Source organism: Melanerpes formicivorus, unplaced genomic scaffold (assembly GCF_026170545.1).
Source record: "Melanerpes formicivorus ecotype bairdi unplaced genomic scaffold, bMelFor1.0.p_v2 SCAF_78, whole genome shotgun sequence".
Taxonomy (NCBI): domain Eukaryota; kingdom Metazoa; phylum Chordata; class Aves; order Piciformes; family Picidae; genus Melanerpes; species Melanerpes formicivorus.
Genome location: NW_027142430.1, coordinates 272,365 through 294,201, shown reverse-complemented (window position 1 = coordinate 294,201; position 21,837 = coordinate 272,365). Strand labels below are relative to the sequence as shown.

Here is a 21,837-nt window from a genome sequence, read left to right as displayed (position 1 = left end):
CAAGAGCTCAGAATTTCTTCCTTGGCTCATGTGAACGTTTGAAGGAAGGAAACAGTTTCAGGAATAAAGTCATGATATAAATGGATCCTTTTGAATCTTCTCAGTTCAAGAGAGACAGGGAACTGCTGGAGAGAGTCCAGGGCAGGCTGCAAAGCTGCTGAGGGGCCTGGAGCAGCTCTGGGAGCAAAGGCTGAGAGCCCTGGGGCTGAGAGCCTGCAGAAGAGCAGCCCCAGAGGGGAGCTGAGTAATGCTCAGCAAGAGACAAAGGAGCTGTGGGGGGCAAGAGGCTGGGGCCAGGCTCTGCTCAGTGGTGCCCAGGGACAGGAGAAGGGGCAGTGGGCACAGACTGGAACCCAGGAGGCTCTCTCTGAGCAGGAGGAGAAAGTGGTTTGGTGTGAGGGTGCTGGAGGCCTGGAGCAGGCTGCCCAGAGAGGTTGTGGAGTCTTCTTTGGGGAGATTCCAAAGCCCCCCCTGGGCACTGTGCTGCTGGGCAAGCTGCTGTGGGTGCCCTGCTTTAGCAGAGGGGTTGGACTGGATGATCTGCAGAGGTCCCTTCCAGCCCCACCATGCTGGGATGCTGTGATTCCCTGCTTGGTCCCAGAGCTTTGGAGACTCTTCAGTATGCACAGGCATGTGTGTACATGCCTGGGTTTTGATTATCCTGATGTATGAGAGATGTCTCATAACTGAATTGCACTGATGTATCCCTCTGGCAGTCTGTGAACATGAGTGTGAGCAAAGCCACCCCAGCAATTCTGGTTTATATTATGTAAATATAAATATGTACACACACACACAGAGAAATTGCATCATTCATTCAGAACTTCCCACAGCTTCTGCTCTCCCTCCAAGAGCCACAGCTTTGTAGCACTCAGGAGTGCTGATGGAGGTGATGTGTTTACATAAGAAGGTGTAACAGGCTCAGAGGTGAAACTGATAGAAAAGTCATTGGAATAATAATAATAATAATAATAATAATAATAATAATAATAATAATAGTAATAGTAATAATAATAATAATAATAATAATAAACAACCACCAGGGTGGAAGAGACCTTCAAGATCATCGAGTCCAACCCATCATCCAACACCACCTAAACAACTAACCCATGGCACCCAGCACCCTATCAAGTCTCCTCCTGAACACCTCCAGTGATGGTGACTCCACCACCTCCCTGGGCAGCACATTCCAATGGGCAATCACTCTCTCTGTGTAGAACTTCTTCCTAACCTCCAGCCTAAATCTCCCCTGGTGCAGCCTGAGACTGTGTCCTCTTGTTCTGGTACTGGCTGCCTGGGAGAAGAGACCAACCTCTGCCTGTCTACAACCTCCCTTCGAATGGTTATGCCAGGCACAGAACAAATACTTGAGAGTGGCCAAGGATGATGCAGTTGTAAAGAAACAATAAAAAACCCAATCCAGGTGGGAATGTGGGAAGCATCTGCCTTGGTATAAACATAATTCCTCACTGACAGGCAGAAGATCCAGGTATAAGTCTTGTGGTTCCACCAGACCACATGGACAAGTGTCAGAGAAGCCAGGAGAGTGTATTCCCAAGTATCCTGCATGTGTAGGATACAGACAAGGAAAAATGCTGTGTGATTTCCTGGGGTTTTTATCTAAGGACATCAGAACATCCCAGCGACATGCTGTGGTGGCAGTTCTGCCCCAGCAGCACAGCCCTCCTTCAGCTGAAGGAGCTCTGGTTTCTTTGTTGTAGCAGTTTGGGCCAGGTGCCCCCTGCTATGTCCACATGAGGAACGCTTCCTGTGTCCCAAAGGAGTCCAGCCCGGTGGGTGGGCACAGGAAGCCAGGTATTTCATCCCATAATGCCCTGCTCCCCTATAACATCTCAGCGGGGGTCCTGGCACTTACTCTTCTCTTCCCTCGCCGCCACCCGGTAACTGGGGGGAGGTGTCTCCCAACCTTGGACCTGGCTAGGCCCAAGGCCTGGTGGAAGGGCAATCTCAGACCTGGCCAGTTGAGATTAGCCTAACTCACAGTATCACAAAGGCTGGAAGAGACCTCAAAGATCATCAAGTCCAACCTGTCACCACAGACCTCATGAACTGTGGAGGAGGGGTGGGGGGAAAAAGAGCCCTGGGGGTTTTAGGTGTACCCTCAGGTGGGGATAGGATGTTTCTGGGGGTGCTTTGGGATCTCTTTTGTCACTGCACTTCTGGCTCTCCGTAAACATTCACCATTTTCCATTTAAACCTTCCACCACTTCTGCAATCCGTTTGTCTCATTTTTGCACGTGGTGGGGAGGGGGTCGGCCTCAAGCCATCACATTTGTGTTGCCCTGGATTTTAAACATTTTTACCCCAAACAGGCTGAAGCTTATACATAAAGACAGACTCAAAGGCAGGTAACTGCAGTGTGTGAGGACAAATCCTGCCAGAAGCTGATCATTTCCCTGGCCATAATGCCGTGCACTGCGATCAGCTGCCTGTACCTGCAGGTATCAAACCTGATTTTATATAGAAAGAACTGGTTCTCTCCTGGAACACTGACGTTCACCTTGAGCAGATTTAAGCAGATTCCAACATAAACATCCTCAAATTTAATGGGCTTGACGTGACTCATCAGCTCGTAAGCCCTGAGAGCCAGCCTGCCGTCCAGGATGTAACCCATGCCGCTGCAGTAGGGAGGGTACAGCCTGAAGGGGTACTCGCGGTAGGAGATGTACCTCCTCCTGTAAAAGCCTCTGTAGGCAAAGTTGTCGAGGAGAGGATAGCCAGTAAAAACGTCCTCTGAGGAGTTTAGCCTCAGGAGGAACTTCACCAGGTTGGGGGTGTTGATGAAGACGTCGTCGTCGGTCTTCATAGTATCACAGTACCATAGTATCATTCAGGGTTGGAAGGGAGCACAAGGATCATCTAGTTCCAACCCCCCTGCCATGGGCAGGGACACCCCACACTAGATCAGGCTGGCCAGAGCCTCATCCAGCCTGGGCTTAAACACCCCCAGGGACGGGGCCTCGACCACCTCCCTGGAGAACCCATTCCAGGGCTTCACCACTCTCATGGTGAAGAACTTCCTCCTCACATCCAGCCTGAATCTCCCCACCTCCAGCTTCATTCCATTCCCCCTAGTCCTAGCACTACCTGAGATCCTGAGAAGTCCCTCCCCAGCCTTCTTGGAGCCCCCTTCAGATACTGGAAGGCCACAGTGAGGTCACCTGGGAGCCTTCTCTTCTCCAGACTGAACAGCCCCAACTCCTTCAGTCTGTCCTCACAGGAGAGGTGCTCCAGCCCTCTGCTCTTCCTCCTGGCCCTTCTCTGGACACCTTCCAGCACCTCCACATCCCTCTTGGAATAGGGGCTCCAGAACTGGACACAGTACTCCAGGTGGGGTCTCACCAGGGCTGAGTAGAGGGGAAGGATCACCTCCCTCGACCTGCTGGCCACACTTCTCCTGAGGAACCTGGCGCTGGAGCAGAACTCGGTGAGCCACTGGAAGGCCATGATGGTTTTCAAGGTGAGGTTGTTGTAGGGGTCCATGAAGTCCTGGCGGATGATGTCACCATACAGGATGCTCTCATCTTCCACCAACAGCGCTGCCCCCTCAGCATCCTTGCCTAGTAAGAAGAGAGTTAGAATCTGCTGTCCCCAGCAGAAGTGCTGAGATCCCCGGGTTATCCTGATGGCCTGCCTCGACTCCACATCCCGAGGCCTGGAAGCCACCAGGATGACGAGGAAGGGACGCATGTCCTTGCACTGGGGGCGCTCCCGCAGCGTGAAGAGGTAGCGCTGCCTGTGAAGCGGTTCATAGTCATAGAAATACAGCAGGTTCAGCCGCTCACTCCCAGCATCAGAAGGGCAGATGACATACCAGAGAGTCAGGACACAGAAGGCAAGGAGAAACAAGAACATCCACTGCAGCCTTCTCATACGCATGACATTCACTGCCGCAGGGCGGTAACTCCTCCGCAGAAGTGTGTTGGGGACCTTCAAGATCAGTAAATTTGCAGACAACAGCAAGCTGGGGGCAGGAGTTGATCTGCTGGAGGGCAGAGAGGCTCTGCAGAGGGACCTGGACAGGCTGGACAGATGGGCAGAGGCCAAGGGCAGGAGATTGAACACATCCAAGTGCCAGGTGCTGCACAGTGGCCACAACAACCCCAGGCAGTGCTACAGGCTGGGGTCAGAGTGGCTGAGAGCAGCCAGGCAGAGAGGGACCTAGGGGTACTGGTTGATGGTAGGCTGAACATGAGCCTGCAGTGTGCCCAGGTAGCCAAGAAGGCCAAGGGCATCCTGGCCTGCATCAGGAATAGTGTGGCCAGCAGGAGCAGGGAGGTCATTCTGCCCCTGTACACTGCACTGGTTAGGCCACACCTTGAGTCCTGTGACCAGTTCTGGGCCCCTCAGTTTAGGAGGGAGGTTGACTTGCTGGAAGGTGTCCAGAGAAGGGCAACAAAGTTGGTGAGGGGCTTGGAACACAGCCCTGTGAGGAGAGGCTGAGGGAACTGGGGTTGCTTAGCCTGGAGAAGAGGAGACTCAGGGGTGACCTTATTGCGTTCCACAACTGCCTTAAGGGAGGTTGTAGACAGGCAGAGGTTGGTCTCTTCTCCCAGGCACCCAGCAGCAGAACAAGAGGATACAGTCTTAAGCTGTGCCAGGGGAGGTTTAGGCTGGAGGTTAGGAAGAAGTTCTATACAGAGAGAGTGATTTCCCATTGGAATGGGCTGCCCAAGGAGGTGGTGGAGTCAGCATCACTGGAGGTGTTCAGGAGGAGACTTTGTAGGGTGCTTGGTGCCATGGGTTAGTTGTTTAGGTGGTGTTGGTTGATGGGCTGGACTCGATGATCTTGAAGGTCTCTTCCAACCTAGTTTGGTTTATTCTATTCTAACATCCACAGCACAGCCCCTGAAGCATGTTCCTTACTGAAAAAGAAGAGAAAAAGTAGTTTCCAGAATGCTGTTACTCAAACATTTGTCTGTCTTCTGTTGTCAGAAGCGTCACTTGAAAGCGTGCCGCAACAGAACAAAGACAAATCTGCAGTCACCATTCCAGCTGCTACACACACAGAGAATCAGCTGTGTCCCAGAGAGGAGCACTGAGGAACTCTCACAGCTTTCACCTTGGAGATTTCCCCTCCACAAACCTCACCTCTGCAAAAAAAAACTAGAAGAAAAAAAAGTCCCCAAGATCTTCAGCAAAACATCTTTGACACCATTAAATCTTGAGGAATCGTCTAATGGGTGACAGGTTGGACTTGATGATCTCTGAGGTCTCTTCCAACCTTACTGATTCTATGATTCTATGACTCCTCACACACTGCTACAGGTTAGGAATTCCTGAGTGCAGACAGGATAAGAGGTGGCAAATTCCCCTGTTCATCCAAGCAACTACAATAACCAATGGATAGTCCCATTTAAAATCCACAGATTTATAGTGTTAGAAACTTTCACAGAAAAACAGAAAAATGAATCCCCTTTTTAACCTACCAGTAGAAATAATTTGGCAATAGATCTGTTACTGTGCCTGGCTTCTCCTTTTCTTCAGACAGACTCACAGAACCCTAGGTGATGATCTGCTGGAGGGCAGAGAGGCTCTGCAGAGGGACCTGAACAGGCTGGACAGGGCAGGGTCCAAGGGCAGGATATTGAACACATCCAAGTGCCAGGTGCTGCACATTGGCCACAACAACCCCAGGCAGTGCTACAGGCTGGGGTCAGAGTGGCTGAGAGCAGCCAGGCAGAGAGGGACCTGGGGGTGCTGGTTGATGGTAGGCTGAACATGAGCCTGCAGTGTGCCCAGGAGGTCAAAAGGGCCAAGGGCATCCTGGCTTGCATCAGGAATAGTGTGGCCAGCAGGAGCAGGGAGGTCATTCTGCCCCTGTACACTGCACTGGTTAGGCCACACCTTGAGTCCTGTGTCCAGTTCTGGGCTCCTCAGGTTAGGAAGGATGTTGAGCTGCTGGAAGGTGTCCAGAGAAGGGCAACAAAGCTGGGGAGGGGCTTGGAACACAAGCCCTATTAGAAGAGGCTGAGGGAGCTGGGGTTGCTTAGCCTGGAGAAAAGAAGACTCAGGGGTGACCTTATTGTGCTCCACAACTGCCTTAAGGGAGGTTGTAGACAGGCAAAGGTTGGTCACTTTTCCCAGGCAGCCAGCAGCAGAACAAGAGGATACAGTCTTAAGCTGTGCCAGGGGAGGTTTAGGCTGGAGGTTAGAAGGAAGTTTTAGACAGAGAGAGTGATTGCCCATTGGAATGGGCTGCCCAGGGAGGTGGTGGAGTCACCATCCCTGGAAGTGTTCAGCAGGAGACTTGATAGGGTGCTTGGTGCCATGGGTTAGTTGATTAGGTGGTGTTGGATGATAGGTTGGACTCGATGATCTTGAAGGTCTCTGCCAACCTGGTCTGGTCTATTCTATTCTATTCTATTCTATTCTATTCTATTCTATTCTATTCTATTCTATTCTATTCTATTCTAAATCTAATCTTTAAGACCTTAAGGTCTAAACCTTAAGGCCACGGTGGTCTTGGGTTGATGGCTGGACTCAGTGATCTTAGAAGGCTTTTCCAACCCGAACAGTTCTGGGGAAGACCTTGAGTCCTGTGGCTTATAACCAGGAGGAACCAAAGGAGTTTTTGCAAGATCCTGAGCTAAGCTGATCTAATGTAACACCACTTTAAAAGAGTCGTTTAAAATAACCCTTAACAGCGACTTGCTCTCGCTTCAGATTGCCCAAGCAACCTTAATGCTCCGTTGTAGGCAACTTTTCGCAGCGCCGGGATGCACAGAGAGGTGACAGCTGGGAGGTAAGAATTCGGAGGAAACTTTTCGCAGCGCCGGGATGCACTGAGAGGTGAGGGTTCGTTAGGAGGAAATGTGCCGCCCTCTGCCGAAACAGTGGCAAACGCGAAGCCACTTCCCTGGCTTCGGTTTAAAGGCAGGCTGCCAGCAGCGCGTCCCGCACCCTGCTCTCCCCTCAAGCAGCCCCCAGCGCTCTCCCTCACCTCCCTCACCTGTAACCGTTCCCCGCTTCCTCCGGTCCCACCGCCTCAGCGCAGCCACAGCGCCAATGTCGGCCCCGTGGAGCCGCGATGTGCCCTCCTCTACCCACCCTTCCCTTTCGTTACCCTTGCCGTGCCGCCCGCTGACCGGCCGGGCAGGGCAGGGCCGGGCAGGGCAGGGCCGGGCAGGGCAGGGCGTCCCGCCCCGCCCCGTCCCGCCCCGCCCCGTCCCGCTTCCCACGCGTAGCGGTCGGTGCCCCGCAGGGCTCGGGAAGGGAAGCGGGCTCCGGCTGGCCGCGGGGGCACCCGGAAATGCTCGCCTCCTCCTCCGCCTCCTGCCAGGGCAGCTGGCCGCGGCAGGGCGCCGGCAAGGCCTCAGACGGGGTCTGCCACAGCCCCTGCACGCCAGCCAATGGCTGCAGCGCGGCTCCGTGCCTGCCGGCCCCCTGACCGCTCCGGCTGGCCCCTGCTTCAGAAACCATGGTTCGGTGTGAGGGTATAGTTTATGGATTCCAGGGAAGACAATCACAGAACGTCAGGGGCTGGGAGGGACCGAGAGAAGTCACCCAGCCAACCTCCCCCCGCCAGAACAGGATCGCCTAGAGCAGCTCACACAGGAACTCAGCCAGGCAGGTCTCGAGTATCTCCAGGGAGGGAGACTCCACAGCCCCTCTGAGCAGCCTGTGCCAGTTCTGTCACCCTCACAGTGAAATAATTCTTCCTAAGGCAGGAAGAAAAGGCAGGAAGTAAAGGCAGGCGCTTTCAAACCGTGTAGCTACTGCAGCTGACGGTGGTGAGGACTTGGAAGCCTGCGGTGGAATATCCATCTCGGACCACTTGGGAGCCTGCACAGTTTCGCAGTAAACCTGCATAGTTTAGGTGAACCTACACAGGTGATGAAAGGTTTGTTGTGCAAAGTTTGAGTTGGGGTTAACTGATGGTAAATCAGCTGCCAATCAGCACAGGTTTATTACTCCCAAGGTTTTAAAATTGAAGATATAGGTGAACCCTACACAAGTAAGATAGCCTCACCCCAGCAAAGCAAACACACCTTTGGACGACCAAAAGGTAGATTTCTCGCTCCTTCAAACACTCATCTCTCAGGGCAACTGGAGCTTTAGAACCTGCAAGCAGGAGGCTGCATCACGTCGTGTCCTGTGCCACAGACTCCAGCTCGGTTTTGGTCTCACATGGGAACATGCACTCCAAAGCAATGGGGAGAAATGATCACTGGAAGTGGCCCTGCAAAAGAAAACCTTATGCTGAACCAAACTCATATTTGGTCTGGGTGTAATTAAACACCGCAAAGCCATGGGGACTTCAGAAGCTGGCTGGAAATAAATGGAATTAGCTTGTAAAAAGCCAGACATTGCTTAATCCCTTTTTTAAACTGATAAGTCTGATGTAATAAAACAACAGTGAAGATCATAAACATCTAACAGGGTCTGAGCAAGCACACAGAGCAGAGAACTGTGAGTAATGTTGACATCACAGCACTGCCCAGTACCCAGAGCATCCATCCATCCATCCGTCCCTCCGTCCTGTTGCGGCTCGCACAGAGGGCAGGTTTTGCCCTTGGATCCAGAGGACCATATTTCAAGGGATGGCAGGCTGTGTTGCAGGGAATTATGATTCATTGGACTGGGTTTTGCACAGTTTCCTGCCTCCCCATCTTCCAGTCTGTTTCCCTGCATTACTTAGAAAGAAATGCAAGCAATCTGACTTAATACGTGGTGACCTGCTGCTGAAAACCCCCCAACCCTGAACTTAATCTATGATATTAAGTATGAAAAACCTACAACAGTGAGTATGTTGATCTCTGAGGTCTCTTCCAACCTTATTGATTCTATGATTCTATGATTCTATGATTCTATGATTCTGTGTCACTGCCACCTTGTGTTGCCCCCAGTTAGTTCTGCTACAACCCTTTTAGCTCTGAGGGAAACCAGATTAGGACCTGCCTGTCAAGGCTGAGGTTTGTTTTATGCCATGCGTGTAATATCTGAGCAGCTAGTGCCATAATTATCAGACTGATTAACCTATCAGTCAGCAGCTCACTGCCCAGGAGACCTTTATGTGCTTTTGCTGATGAGGGACTTTCTAAAGCAAAGACAAGTGGAGATAAGTAATCCTCGTGCATGGGGCGCAAGGGCGAGTGAGTGTTGTGATGCTGGGTATGTGTGGGGTCTGCTAATCAACCCAGTCAGCATAAGTCTGCTAACTGACCACAGAATGGAGCCTCAATGTGCATTAAATTACATGAGAATAAATTTTCTACCTTACCTTCCCCCAACACCCCCCCCCCCCCCCCCAAAAAATAATGACTCAGTTGCTTTACTTCTTTTCATTCCTTTCCTGAAGGAAATCTTGATCGTACAGCAGTGGGCATCAGGAGTATGGAGTGTGGAGAAGGCTCTGGGGAGACATTAGAGCTGCATTTCACTATCTGAAGGGGACCTACAGGAAGGCTAGGCAGGGACAGTTTAGAAGGGCTTGTGGGGATAGGACAAGGGGCAGTGGTTTAAAACTGGAGCAGGGGAGATTTAGGTTGGACATCAGGAGAAGTTCTGCACAATGAGAGTAGTAAAATACTGGAACAGGCTGCCCAGGGAGGTGGTTGAGACCCATCCCTGGAGACATTCAAGATCAGACTTGCTGTGGCCCTGGGCAGCCTGATCTAGTTGGAGGTGTCCCTGCTGACTGCAGGGGTTGGACCAGAGGACCTTTGAGGGTCCCTTCCAACCTGATGCAACCTGTGAGTAATGACACTAACAGGAATTGTTACTGTCAGGGGGCTGAATCCCAGCAATAACCTTATTTAGTCTCCACTAGGCAGAGTGCATTAAACTTGTTCATACACTCACTAAATTTATAACCCAAAACAGCCAAGTCCACGTGTGAGCAGGCAGGAGGAGTCCCTGAGGGAGTCTGCTTAGAGCAGGGCACGTTTTAACATGGACCTCTGTGAGCTGGTGGAGTCCAGGTGCCCATGTAGACCCACGTTAGAAACCCCTTGAGGTCAGCTCATGGCTGGAAGATGAGCTGCACCAACAAATCAGGTACCTTGTCATTTTCTGGACAAACCTCATAGCTTCCTCTCCCCCCCGGCTGTGTTTGTGTCTCATTCCTTTTCCAAAGGGAGGTGGTGGTGAAGGGATTCACCTCTGGAGCAGGGCAGGCAGCTAGTGGTTCCCGGGACCAGGGGATTAGGGAGAATAACCCTGCTGCTGGTTTGGCACACACCATTTACTACAGAAAGGGTTCTGGAAGTGAGATTCACCGTTGAGACACGTTGGAGGACTGTAACCTTTGTGCCTGTGACCAATTGGTAGGTTACTCACAGCTGTTCCACCCACGGGCTTGGCACTCAGCACTGCACCTTCATTCTGTTTGCGTGTTATCACGTTGATAAAAGGCAGCGTGTGTTTGGACAGAGCTGTTACTTACTTTTCATAGCACCAAGCTGCTTCTTCCCCTTCCTTTTCTTTGCTCTCTGTGCTTCACTTCAAGCGGGAAGGCAAGAATTGGCTTCAGGGGAGACAGAGAATTCCAGCTGTCCTCGGGAACACCACGGCATCGATGGGTCTCCAGAACGCCAAGCACTCCAAAGTCAAGCAAGCCAATATAGTGATGTTAGGACTTGATTCTGCAGGGAAATCAACACTGTTGTACAAGTTCAGGTACAATGACCTTTTCCTAACGAGTCCAACGATTGGCTTTAACGTGGATATGATTGAAACCCAGAAGGATTTCACCCTGACCTTTTGGGACGTTGGAGGACAGCAGAAAATGAGGCAGTCGTGGTGCAGCTTCCTGGAGACGGCCGACGGACTGCTCTACGTGGTGGACAGCTCTGATAAGCAACGCCTGGAGGAATCAAAGAAAGAGTTTGAAGTCATTTTAAAGACTGAATCGCTCAAAGGCATCCCCGTGGTGGTGCTGGCGAACAAGCAGGATTTGCCAGGGGCTTGGAACGCCGAGGAGGTAACGAGGAGGCTCAACATGAAGAAGTACTGCAGCGACAGGAACTGGTACGTGCAGCCCTGCTGCGCTATCACAGGAGAAGGCTTGTCAGAAGCGCTCCGAATCCTAACTGCTTTCACAAGGCAGTACAGCAGATCAAAGGAGACTTCCACCATCTTTAAGGAGATCAAGACGCTTTAGGAGGTGCTGCCGTTGAGCTCTGGGGAACGTTAATCGGCTCATTTTGTTGGACAGCCCTACACCTGCAAATGCTGGATGCTGGAGAACCCTTCTCAATATGTATAAAGGACTTCCACACTGTGGAGTTGTGCCTGCAGGTGCTTGTGAGATACTGCTCTGCAAGGTTTCATTAGTGGTAGTGCACTTGGGGATGTTCGGCTCAGCAGTGTGGCTGTGGAACGATGGGAAAAGTGGAGCTGAGCTGCTGAGTTTGAGCAGGTGGAGATGGAAATAGGTGAGAGGTGCTTAAAATACTTAAGTCACTGTGTGGAGATGTGAATGAGAGGAGCTGTTTGTGCAGCAAGGAAAGGGGGGAGAGAAACTGTTAGTGAGCAATAAATGCCCCCTGGGTGTATTTATTGTGAAATTATGGTGACTTTAGAGCCTAACCTCTTAGTTCTCTACCAGAGAACCTATGAGCCTGAAATACTTGTTGGATTATTTCTGCACTCTAGAAATGATTGCTCCATACAGATTCTAACAGAGGGGATCTGCTCCTCACCCAGCCACAGGCAGAGTGGAGATCCAGTGCTGTGTGTGAGGTGGAGGGCTGGTATCTCCTCATTACAGTTCATGTGCTGGGTTTGTGGTTTCTGCACTCTTGGATTGCAGAGGGAGCCAGCATGGGATCAGTCCTGCCAAGTGCTGAGCCCTGTTGGTTTGGGGATGGGGGATAAAGGGGGAGGAAGGAGGGGATCTGCTCCTTGGTCAGCATTTTATAGATCTTGATGGATCCTTTCCTGCTTGTACTGAAGCCACACCTGAAATTTTGTTACTGATCAGTTTAGATATGATTAAATTTTACAGAAAAGGCACAAGATTGCTCATCCCATTACTACAGTTTCACAGGATCCCACAGTCCCAGCATGGTGAGGGCTGGAAGGGACCTCTGGAGATCTCCCAGTCCAACCCCTTCCTAAAGCAGGGCACCCACAGCAGCTTGCCCAGCAGCACAATGCCCGGGGGGGGTTGGAAGCTCTCCACACAAGGAGACTCCACAACCTCTCTGGGCAGCCTGCTCCAGGCCTCCAGCACCCTCACACCAAACAACTTTCTCTTCCTGTTGAGATATAACCTCCTGGGTTCCAGTTTGTGCCCACTGCCCCTTGGCCTGTCCCTGGGCAGTCTGGCCCCATCCTCTTGCCCTCTTGCCACAGCTCCTTTGTCTCTTGCTGAGCATTGCTCAGCTGCCCTCTGGGGCTGCTCTTCTGCAGGCTCTCAGCCCCAGGGCTCTCAGCCTTTGCTCCAGGCCCTTCAGCAGCTTTGTGGCTTCCACTGGACTCTCCCCAGTGGTTCCCTGTCTCTCTTGAGCTGGGGAGCCCAGAACTGGACTCAGTCCTCCAGCTGTGACCTCACTAGGGCAGAGCAGGGGGCAATGTGTAAGAAAAAAAAATTCCAAGTGAATTTTCTGTTCCCATTTTCTGGGTGATAAAGGAGTGAATCAGGATTCTGAGTGCCACTGAAGCAATGAGGGGGTGATAAGCAGAAACCTAATGCAACTGATTCAGCCATGAAACCACTGAGGCTGAGAAGTTTCCCAGGGCCTGTGCTTTAAATGCAAAAGAGACCAATAACTTTTGGTTATACAGTCAGAGCAAATCCAGCCCAATTATTGCTGCCTTCTTGAGCAGTGTCTGCAGAGGAGGATGCTGCAGTAGGGAGGATGCTTGCTTGGGTAGCTTGATCTGTATTTTTTTTCTCTGTCTCTATGACAGCCTCTGACCATAGGCAAGACATCCAAGCACCCAGTGCCTCAACAAGCCCTTGGCAAAAGGAATTTGCTCTGCAAAAGTCATGCTGAGTCCTCCCGTGACAAAAGAACACACCAAGTAATTCACATGAGAAATAGCCACAGAGTTCTTGCTAACAAACAGGCAGGAATTTCAAGTTATAAAAGGGTGAAGCAGCAAGAAAAGCTCCCAGGCTGTTGTCTCATGCACAGATTATTCAAACACACACATACACACACACAACACACACAAAAATCATCATCATCATCAGGTGAATCTGCTGAAATAGTAAAGGGATGTTTCTCAAGAGCAGCTCTTATTAATACTGGCAGCGGCTCCCGGGGGCGAAATTCTGACTCATGTCGAGCCTACATTGCTGAAAGGAGGCTATTTAGACTTGCCATGGCCTGGGCTAGGGATTTAAGCTCAAGAGAAAACATCTTCTCCCCCCCAAACCAAACCAAAGGATTGTTAGGTCTGCAACATGAATTTTCTAAACCAAACGATTGGCTGTGTTCAAATGGCCTATTTCAGATCAATACATTCAGCAGCAGGGACATGTGTGGAGGTTCATATTGAATGCTTCCACTAGCTTCAGCTACTAGAAATCTGAAGCTGCTTCACTGGCCTCAGGACTTCCTCAGAGAGACCTAGTGAGAGTGGACCAGGGCCTGTAATCAGGCAAGAAGGAAGTTCTGAAGGGAGAAACAGCGGAAGAGACCAGCTCATAAAGCTCATAAAGGCTTTCAGGCACATGGGCCCTTCCTCCCACATTCCTCCCACTGGCCCAGGTTGTTCAGGGCCTCATCTGACCTGGCCTTAAACACCTCCAGGGAGGTGTATCCACAGCTTCCCTGGGCAGCCTGTTCCAGTGTCTCACCACCCTCACTGGAAAGAATTTCTTCCTCATCTCCAGTCTCAGTCTCCCCTCTTCCAGCTCAAAGCCATTGTGCCTCATCCTGGCACTTCCAGCCCTTGTCAAATGTCCCTTCCCCCTTCAGCTACTGGAAGGCTGCTCTAAGGTCTCCCTGGAGCCTTCTTTTCTCCAGGCTGAACAGCCCGACCTCTCCCAGCCTGTCCCAACAGAGGTTCTCCACCTCTCTGGTCCTCTTTGTGGCCTCCTTTGGTCCCTCTCCAGCAGCTTCAGGTCTTTCCTGTGCTGGGAGCACCAGAACTGGAGGCAGATGGGCCCTTCTCCAAGTTATCCTCATCATCAAATCACAGAGTGCTTTGGCTTGGAAGGGACCTTGAAGATCATCCAGTTCCAATGCCCTTGCCATGGACAGGGTCACCTCCTACCAGATCAGCTTGTTCAAGGCCTCATCCGGCCTGGCTTGGAACATTTCCAGCCTTGGAGCCTCCACAGCTTCTCTGGGTGACCTGTTCCAGTGCCTCACCACCCTGATGGGGAAGAATTTCCTCTTAAGGTCCAATTTAAATCCAGCTTCTTCCAGTTTGAAACCATCTCCACTCATCCTGTCACTACATCCCTTTGTCAAAAGTCCCTTCCCAGCTCTCCTGTAGCCCCTTCAGACCCGGCAGGCTGCTCTAAGGTCTCCTGGAGCCTTCTCCTCTGCAGGCTGCACAACCCCAACTCTCTCAGCCTGGCCTCACAGCAGAGGGCTTCCAGCCCTGCCAGCATTGCTGTGGCCTCCTCTGGCCCTGCCCCAACAGGTTCCTGTCTGTGCTGAGACCTCCATAGCTGGCCCTGGCACTGCAAAGGGAGTCTCAGCAGAGCACAGCAGAGGGGCAGAATCCCCTCCCTGCCCCTGCTGCCCACACTGCTGGGGATCAGCCCAGGCCAGGCTGGGGCTGGGCTGGCAGTGCTCAGTGCCAGCTCCTGTCCAGCTTTGCACCCCGCATCACACCAAAGCCCTCCTCCACGGGGCTGCTCTCCATCTATTCTCCACCCAGCACCCAGCCCTAAACACAAGTGCAGAACCTTGCCTTTGGCTTTGTTGAACTTCATGACCTTATCAAACCAGAGCAGATGATATTCACCCTGACCTGAAGAAAATCTTTTATGTTATGCTTCGGAGGAGGTAAGAAAACCTCTCTTCCATTCACCTTGCAAAACATGAAACATTTACAGCCTGGTTTTAATAAGAGCTTGGTTTGCTGGAGAAGGGTCTGCCCTGGAGACCCCCACCTTTCTGAACAAGCTTTAAAACAAGGATGAATCAAGTTGATAGAGGCACAGGGTCTTAAAGCAATTACTGGCCAAGAAGTTTAATTAAAAGCTCAGTGAGATAGGGAAAAGTGACCACACTGGTGCCCCCAGTGAAGGCAAGGCTGAGAAGGTCCAGAAGACTAATCCCTCAGGAGAGAAATGTTCCATTTTAGCCACAGGAGAGTCCATAAGAGGACAAAAATCCACAGAGGGTGGAGTTAATGATCTCTGCTCCTGGAGCTGGTTGGCCGGCAGCTTTTTCTGTGCTGCCTGAGTCAATAATGCACCTGGGGGCTTCTGGAGGATGAGGAGAAAAAGAATCCACTGCTTAACATTTTCTTCCTACAACTGCAGTAGATAATCTCCCTGACTGCTCTGCCTCTTTGGGAGGGGACCTCACAAGCAGGGTGCAGTTTGTTGTGGAGGAAGGCCAGTTGTCTGTGGCAGCAGGGACCAGGACCTCTGCAGGACCTCCAGAGCAGTTTGGAGGAGAAGGCCTTGGGGAGTGTCAGTTGATGAAAAACTCAACATGAGGTCGTTGGCAGCCCAGCAGGAAGCTGTGTGCTGGGCTGCATCCAAAGCAGGGAGAGCAGAAGCACAGGGAGGGGATTCTGCTCTGCTCAGAAACCACCTGCAGAAGAGAAGGCTCCAGGGAGACCTTAGAGCAGCCTGCCAGGGTCTGAAGGGGGCTACAGGAGAGCTGGGGAGGGACTTTTCACAAAGGGATGTGGTGATGGCTTCAAACTGGAAGAAGCTGGATTTAAATTGGACCTTAAGAGGAAATTCTTCCCCATCAGGGTGGTGAGGCACTGGAACAGGTCACCCAGAGAAGCTGTGGAGGCTCCAAGGCTGGAAATGTTCCAAGCCAGGCCGGATGAGGCCTTGAACAAGCTGATCTGGTAGGAGGTGACCCTGTCCATGGCAGGGGCATTGGCACTGGATGATCTTCAAGGTCCCTTCCAAGCCAAAGCACTCTGTGATTTGATGATGAGGATAACTTGGAGAAGGGCCCATCTGCCTCCAGTTCTGGTGCTCCCAGCACAGGAAAGACCTGAAGCTGCTGGAGAGGGACCAAAGGAGGCCACAAAGAGGACCAGAGAGCTGGAGAACCTCCCCTGTTGGGACAGGCTGGGAGAGTTGGGGCTGTTCAGCCTGGAGAAAAGAAGGCTCCAGGGAGACCTTAGAGCAGCCTTCCAGTAGCTGAAGGGGGAAGGGACATTTGACAAGGGCTGGGAGTGCCAGGATGAGGCACAATGGCTTTGAGCTGGAAGAGGGGAGACTGAGACTGGAGATGAGGAAGAAATTCTTTCCAGTGAGGGTGGTGAGACACTGGAACAGGCTGCCCAGGGAAGCTGTGGATACACCTCCCTGGAGGTGTTTAAGGCCAGGTTAGATGAGGCCCTGAACAACCTGGGCCAGTGGGAGGTGTCCTTGCCTACAGCAGGGGGATTTGAGCTGGATGATCCCTAAGGTCCCTTCCTAACTCACACCATTCTATGAATCCATGATCACTCAGCATGGCATCTACACCTTCTGCCCTCAGGCAGGGGACCGTCTGCTCCCTGCTAGGAATTGCTTTGTATCCCATCCCATCCCATCCCATCAGGTGCTGTGTGGTGAAATCAAGAGCCAGGAAGTTGCAGAGGCATTTTTACAGCTTCATCCTGCTGTAAACAGAGATCTTGTGACCGCTTGGCTGAGCGATGCAATGAGCAGAAATTGTGCTTCAGAGCACAGCAACGTGGAAGTCTGCCTGTGCTAACAAATACAACCCAGAGCACTGTGAGCAGAGGTTCTTCCTGCACAAGTCTTGGTTTATTATTGAGATTTATGTAGCATACTCACTACAAACAGGTTAATGGGTTTTGAAGGGCCCAGAGAAGGCTTGCTGTGCCTGTTGGAGTCTGCAGATGGTTCCATCCAACCATGAAGGACTAAAGGCTGCATCTCTGAGATGGTGAAACACAAAGGGGAGTGATTGTGTTCAGTTCTGGGTTCCCCATTTCCAGAGAGACAGGGAACTGCTGGGGAGAGTCCAGTGGAAGCTACAAAGCTGCTGAGGGGCCTGGAGCAGCTCTGTGAGGAGCAAAGGCTGAGAGCCCTGGGGCTGAGAGCCTGCAGAAGAGCAGCCCCAGAGGGCAGCTGAGCAATGCTCAGCAAGAGACAAAGGAGCTGTGGGGGGCAAGAGGCTGGGGCCAGGCTCTGCTCAGTGGTGCCCAGGGACAGGAGAAGGGGCAGTGGGCACAAAGTGGAGCCCAGGAGTTTCCATGTGAAGAGGAGGAGAAAGTTGTTTGGTGTGAGGGTGCTGGAGGCCTGGAGCAGGCTGCCCAGAGAGGTTGTGGAGTCTCCTTGTGTGGAGAGCTTCCAGACCTCCTTGGCCATTGTGCTGCTGGGCAAGCTGCTGTGGGTGCCCTGCTTTAGGAGGGGGTTGGACTGGGTGATCTGCAGAGGTCCCTTCCAGCCCCCACCACCATGCTGGGGTGCTGTGAAATAACTGATTAGTAGGTAAGCACTAACAGAGTCACAGATTGTGCTGGGCTGGAAGGGGCCCTCAAAGGTCACCTTGTCCAACCTCTCTGCTGATGGCAGGGACACCTCCAACTAGATCAGTCTGCACAGGGCTACAAAAAGTCTGATCTTGAATGTCTCCAGAGATTTGGCCTCAACCACCTCCCTGGGCAGCCTGTTCCAGTATTTTACTACTCTGATCGTGCAGAACTTCCTCCTGATGTCCAACTTAAATGTCCCCTGCTCCAGTTTTAAACCATTGCCCCTTGTCTTATCCCCACAAGCCCTTCTAAACTGTCCCTGCCCAGCCTTCCTGTACGTCCCCTTCAGATACTGACGTGCAGCTCTAAGGTCTCCCTGGAGCCTTCTCTTCTCCGTTCATCTTGTGAACACAGATACACATTCTAGATACATTGAACCTTAAACATAAATCCTCAGCAAAGGCAAAGCCACAGGAATCTAGTCCAAAGTCATCTCTGGGTGGGGGGATACATGAAATGGCAGCACCTCCAGCACTGGAGGCCTGGCAGAGAGCCAGCCAGGGAGGAGACTGTTGATCATTTATCATCTTGTAATTAAGCTGTTCCCAGAACACCTTTCCAGTCTGTTTTGCATCTTAATGATGTGAGAGATTTGCTCCTGTATCTGTGACAGTTCTATAATAACTCAGAACTTTTGGGATCTAGGAATCAGTTGAGGGAGGGCTGAGAGACCAGAATTCTTCAGTGATTAATGTGCACACTCTAGATAAAGTCACTGAAAATTATTGATTAGAGCACAGTTATCCTTTAACAGCCAAGGACAGTTGTAAGGGAGATTAGCCTTGGGATCAATGAGGTTGTTCCTGCAGTCCTCAGCTCTGTATGCTGAAAAGGAAGAACAGAACAGGCATGGCTCAGGTTTCAGAGCTTTGCTTTAGTTAAACTCCTCAAATCACTACTTTGAGCAGGTATTCCATCAGGTTCTGCCTATTGCTAGCAGTAGTATAAGGTCCAGAAACTCTTCTCATCAATCAGGCAGTACAAAGACAGGAGAAACAGACAGTGTTTGCACCAGGGAAAGCACATTCTGAGGCCAAAAGGGAAGAGAGGAGTAAATACGGGGAAAACAAGGAAATAGTAAAAGGAAACTCATCAAGAGCTATGGGCTGGGGCCTCGCTGTAAAACCTTAACGACACCCAGGCAGGGCTTCTGAGTGCTTGTGGGAAAGGAAAGCCTGAAGGAAGGATCTGGAAGCAAACACTTCCAGGGCTTTGGAAGTGTGTGTTTAGGTAATTCCAAGTGTAAGGAGCAGTGTGGGAGCAAGCACAAATCACTCAGGGAAGAGAGAACCAAAAGTGACATCACCATTTTGGTAAGTGGTGAAGGACAGGGAGAGGAGAAAACTCTGCTGTGCAGACACCTCTAAGCATGTGGCTGAGGAGGGGCTGCAGAGGTGGAAGAGGCCGAGGGGAGCTGTCTCTGGGTGTCTTCTGAGCAGAGAGACCTCTAATGAAATTCAACAAGGACAAGTGTGAAGTCCTGCATCTGGGGAAGAACAACCCCATGGATTGCTACAGCTTGGGGGCTGATCTGTTGGAGAGGAGCTCTGGGGAAAAGGACCGGGGAGTGCTGGTGGGCAACAGGATGGCCATGAGCCAGCAATGTGCCCTTGTGGCCAAGAAGGCCAGTGGCATCCTGGGGTGCAGCAAGAAGAGGGTGGCTAGCAGGAGGAGGGAGGTTCTTCTCTCCCTCTACTCTGCCCTGCTGAGGCCATATCTGGAGTACAGGGTCCAGTTGTGAGCTCCCCAGTTCAAGAAAGACAGGGACTTGATGGAGAGGGTGAAGCAAAGAGCTACAAAGATGCTGAGGGGACTGGAACAGCTCTGATGGGGAAAGGCTGAGAGAATTGAGGCTGTTTAGCCTGGAGAGGAGCAGCCTGAAGGGAGATTTTATCGGTCAGTGCTGATCAATACTTGAAGGGTGGGTGCCAGGAGGATGGGGCCAGGCTTTGTTCAGTGGTGCCCAGGGACAGGACAAGGGGTAAGGGGCTCAAACTTGAACATCAGAAGTTCCATCTGAACATGAGGAGCAACTTCTGTAATTTAAGGGTGTGTAGCAGTTTGGGCTGGATGCCCTCTGCTGTGTTCACATGAGGAACACTTCCTGTGTCCCGAAGGAGTCCAGCCCGGTGGGTGGGCACAGGAAGCCAGGTATTTCATCCCATAATGCCCTGCTCCCCTATGAGATCTCAGCGGGGGTCCTGGCTCTTGCTCTTTTCTTCCCTCACCGCCACCTGGTAACTGGGGGGAGGTTTCCCCCAGCCTTTTGGGCCTGCTTAGGCCCAGGGCCGGGGGGATGGGCAGCCTCAGATCTGGCCAGCTGAGACTAGCCTAGCAGTGGAGGGGGGGGAGGGGAAGAGCGAGCCCTGGGGGGTTTGGGTGTACCCTCAGGAGGGGATGGGATGTTTCTGGGTGTGCCTAGGGACCTCTTTTGTCAGAATAGAATAGAATAGAATAGAATAGAATAGAATAGAATAGAATAGAATAGAATAGAATAGAATAGAATAGAATAGAATAGAATAGACCAGGTTGGAAGAGACCTTCAAGATCATCAAGTCCAACCTATCACCCAACACCACCTGATCAACCAACCCATGGCACCAAGCACCCTATCAAGTCTCCTCCTGAACAGCTCCAGGGATGGTGACTCCACCACCTCCCTGGGCAGCCCATTCCAATGGGCAATCACTCTCTCTGTGTAAAACTTCCTCCTAATCTTCAGCCTAAACCTCCCCTGGCACAGCCTGAGACTGTGTCCTCTTGTTCTAGTGCTGGTTGCCTGGGAGAAGAGACCAACCCCCACCTGGCTACAACCTCCCTTCAGGGAGTTGCAGAGAGCAAGAAGGTCTCCCCTGAGCCTCCTCTTCTCCAGGCTAAGCAACCCCAGCTCCCTCAGCCTCTCCTCACAGGGCTGTGTTCCAGACCCCTCCCCAGCTTTGTTGCCCTTCTCTGGACACCTTCCAGCAAGTCAACTTCCTTCCTAACCTGAGGGGCCCAGAACTGGACAGTACTCGGGTGTGGCCTAACCAGTGCAGTGTACAGGGGCAGAATGACCTCCCTATGTTTCCTGCTCTCTGTAAACATTCACCACTTTCCATTTAAACTTTCCACCACTTCTGCAACCCGTTTGAGTCTCATTTTTGCCCGTGGTGGGGAAGGGGTCTGCCTCAACCCATCACAGGGTGCCACAGCCCTGAAGCAGGCTGCCCAGGGAAGTGGTGGAGCCGTCTTCCCTGGAGACATTTCAGGCCCACCTGGATGTGTTCCTGTGTGACCTGCCCTGGGTGACCCTGCCTTGGCAGGGGGGTTGGGCTGGATGATCTCCAGAGGTCCCTTCCAACCTCTAACATTCCGCGTTGCTGTGACCGTGTAACCCAGCTTGGTGCTGGATGCGGATGAATGGGGAAGGCACAAGAACACAGCTCAAGGACAGAATATTGTGGAAGCTCAACCAGAATCTGAGGCACAATCTGTTCACATCACACACCTCTGGAGGGGTGTGTTGGGCCTTGCTGCTGTTTCATTCATGAACATTTGCAAATTGTCCCTGCAGGATGGTGTGAGCTTCGGGAGTGGGGCCTCCACCCTCCAGAGTTTACATCCTAAATTAGAGACTTGTATAATCTGGCCTGTGTGATCTGATACAATCAGAATCCTTCTGCCTGTGCTGAAGAGGAATACTTGAGCTAATTATAAATGGAAGAAGGCTAATTGGAGCAGCACAGAACTCAGCTTGGGTCATTTGCTTTGGGAAGAAAGCCTGCTTTAAGCAGTTTAATGTGCAGCCAGCACTTCAAAGTATTGTCTCCCTTTGGAGCAGGCTTAGAGCTTGTTTGACACATGAAAGTCTTTCCTTTGGTTGTTTCAGTTGGCTCCTCAGAAATGAGGAGGAGGTGGCCACTGAGACACTCTGAGTGCCTCACCCAGCCCTGCATCCTGGAAGAGCCTTGTCCTGCCTCCCCCAGACCCTGCCCTGCCCTCTGACTCTGCAGAGGATTCATTTGTATCTCAGGCAAAGGAGGGAGGGCTACTGTCCAAATCTGCAAGGGTTCCTCCTGCTGCCCCACACCTTCCCTTCCTAAGCATTTCATCCCTCAGGAGCTGTGCTCAATGAGCACCATGATGGCTGCTGCAGAGCTCAGAAGTTCATCATGAATTTACAGCCCAGTCACCTGGCCAGTGGGTGGCCAGAAGGACAGCTCCCCGGGCCCAGGCTTTGTCAGC

General features: G+C 51.8%; 2 protein-coding genes across 2 annotated transcripts; one reads left to right on the top strand and one right to left on the bottom strand.

The window, feature by feature from the left end:
* Positions 1 to 2,229: 2,229 nt before the first annotated feature.
* On the bottom strand, positions 2,230 to 3,900 carry B3GALNT1 (beta-1,3-N-acetylgalactosaminyltransferase 1 (Globoside blood group)). The gene is made up of 2 exons (XM_068164272.1): positions 3,422 to 3,900; positions 2,230 to 2,828 (listed from the first exon to the last, which is right to left on the bottom strand). The coding sequence occupies exons 1-2, from the start codon at positions 3,898 to 3,900 to the stop codon at positions 2,360 to 2,362; spliced, it is 948 nt and encodes a 315-aa protein (XP_068020373.1). The 3' UTR covers positions 2,230 to 2,359.
* A 6,522-nt stretch (positions 3,901 to 10,422) lies between these two features.
* Positions 10,423 to 11,974, top strand: ARL14 (ADP ribosylation factor like GTPase 14). Its single transcript, XM_068164261.1, has one exon. The coding sequence runs from the start codon at positions 10,541 to 10,543 to the stop codon at positions 11,123 to 11,125; it is 585 nt and encodes a 194-aa protein (XP_068020362.1). The 5' UTR covers positions 10,423 to 10,540; the 3' UTR covers positions 11,126 to 11,974.
* Positions 11,975 to 21,837: the final 9,863 nt, after the last annotated feature.

Coding starts and splice junctions, on each gene's coding strand:
- ARL14 (XM_068164261.1), top strand. CDS start 10,541: ATGGGTCTCCAGAACGCCAAGCACTCCAAAGTCAAGCAAGCCAATATA.
- B3GALNT1 (XM_068164272.1), bottom strand. CDS start 3,900: ATGCGTATGAGAAGGCTGCAGTGGATGTTCTTGTTTCTCCTTGCCTTC. Junction 2,829..3,421: donor TGCTCCAGCGCCAGGTTCCT/CAGGAGAAGTGT, acceptor GTACTGTGATAC/TATGAAGACCGACGACGACG.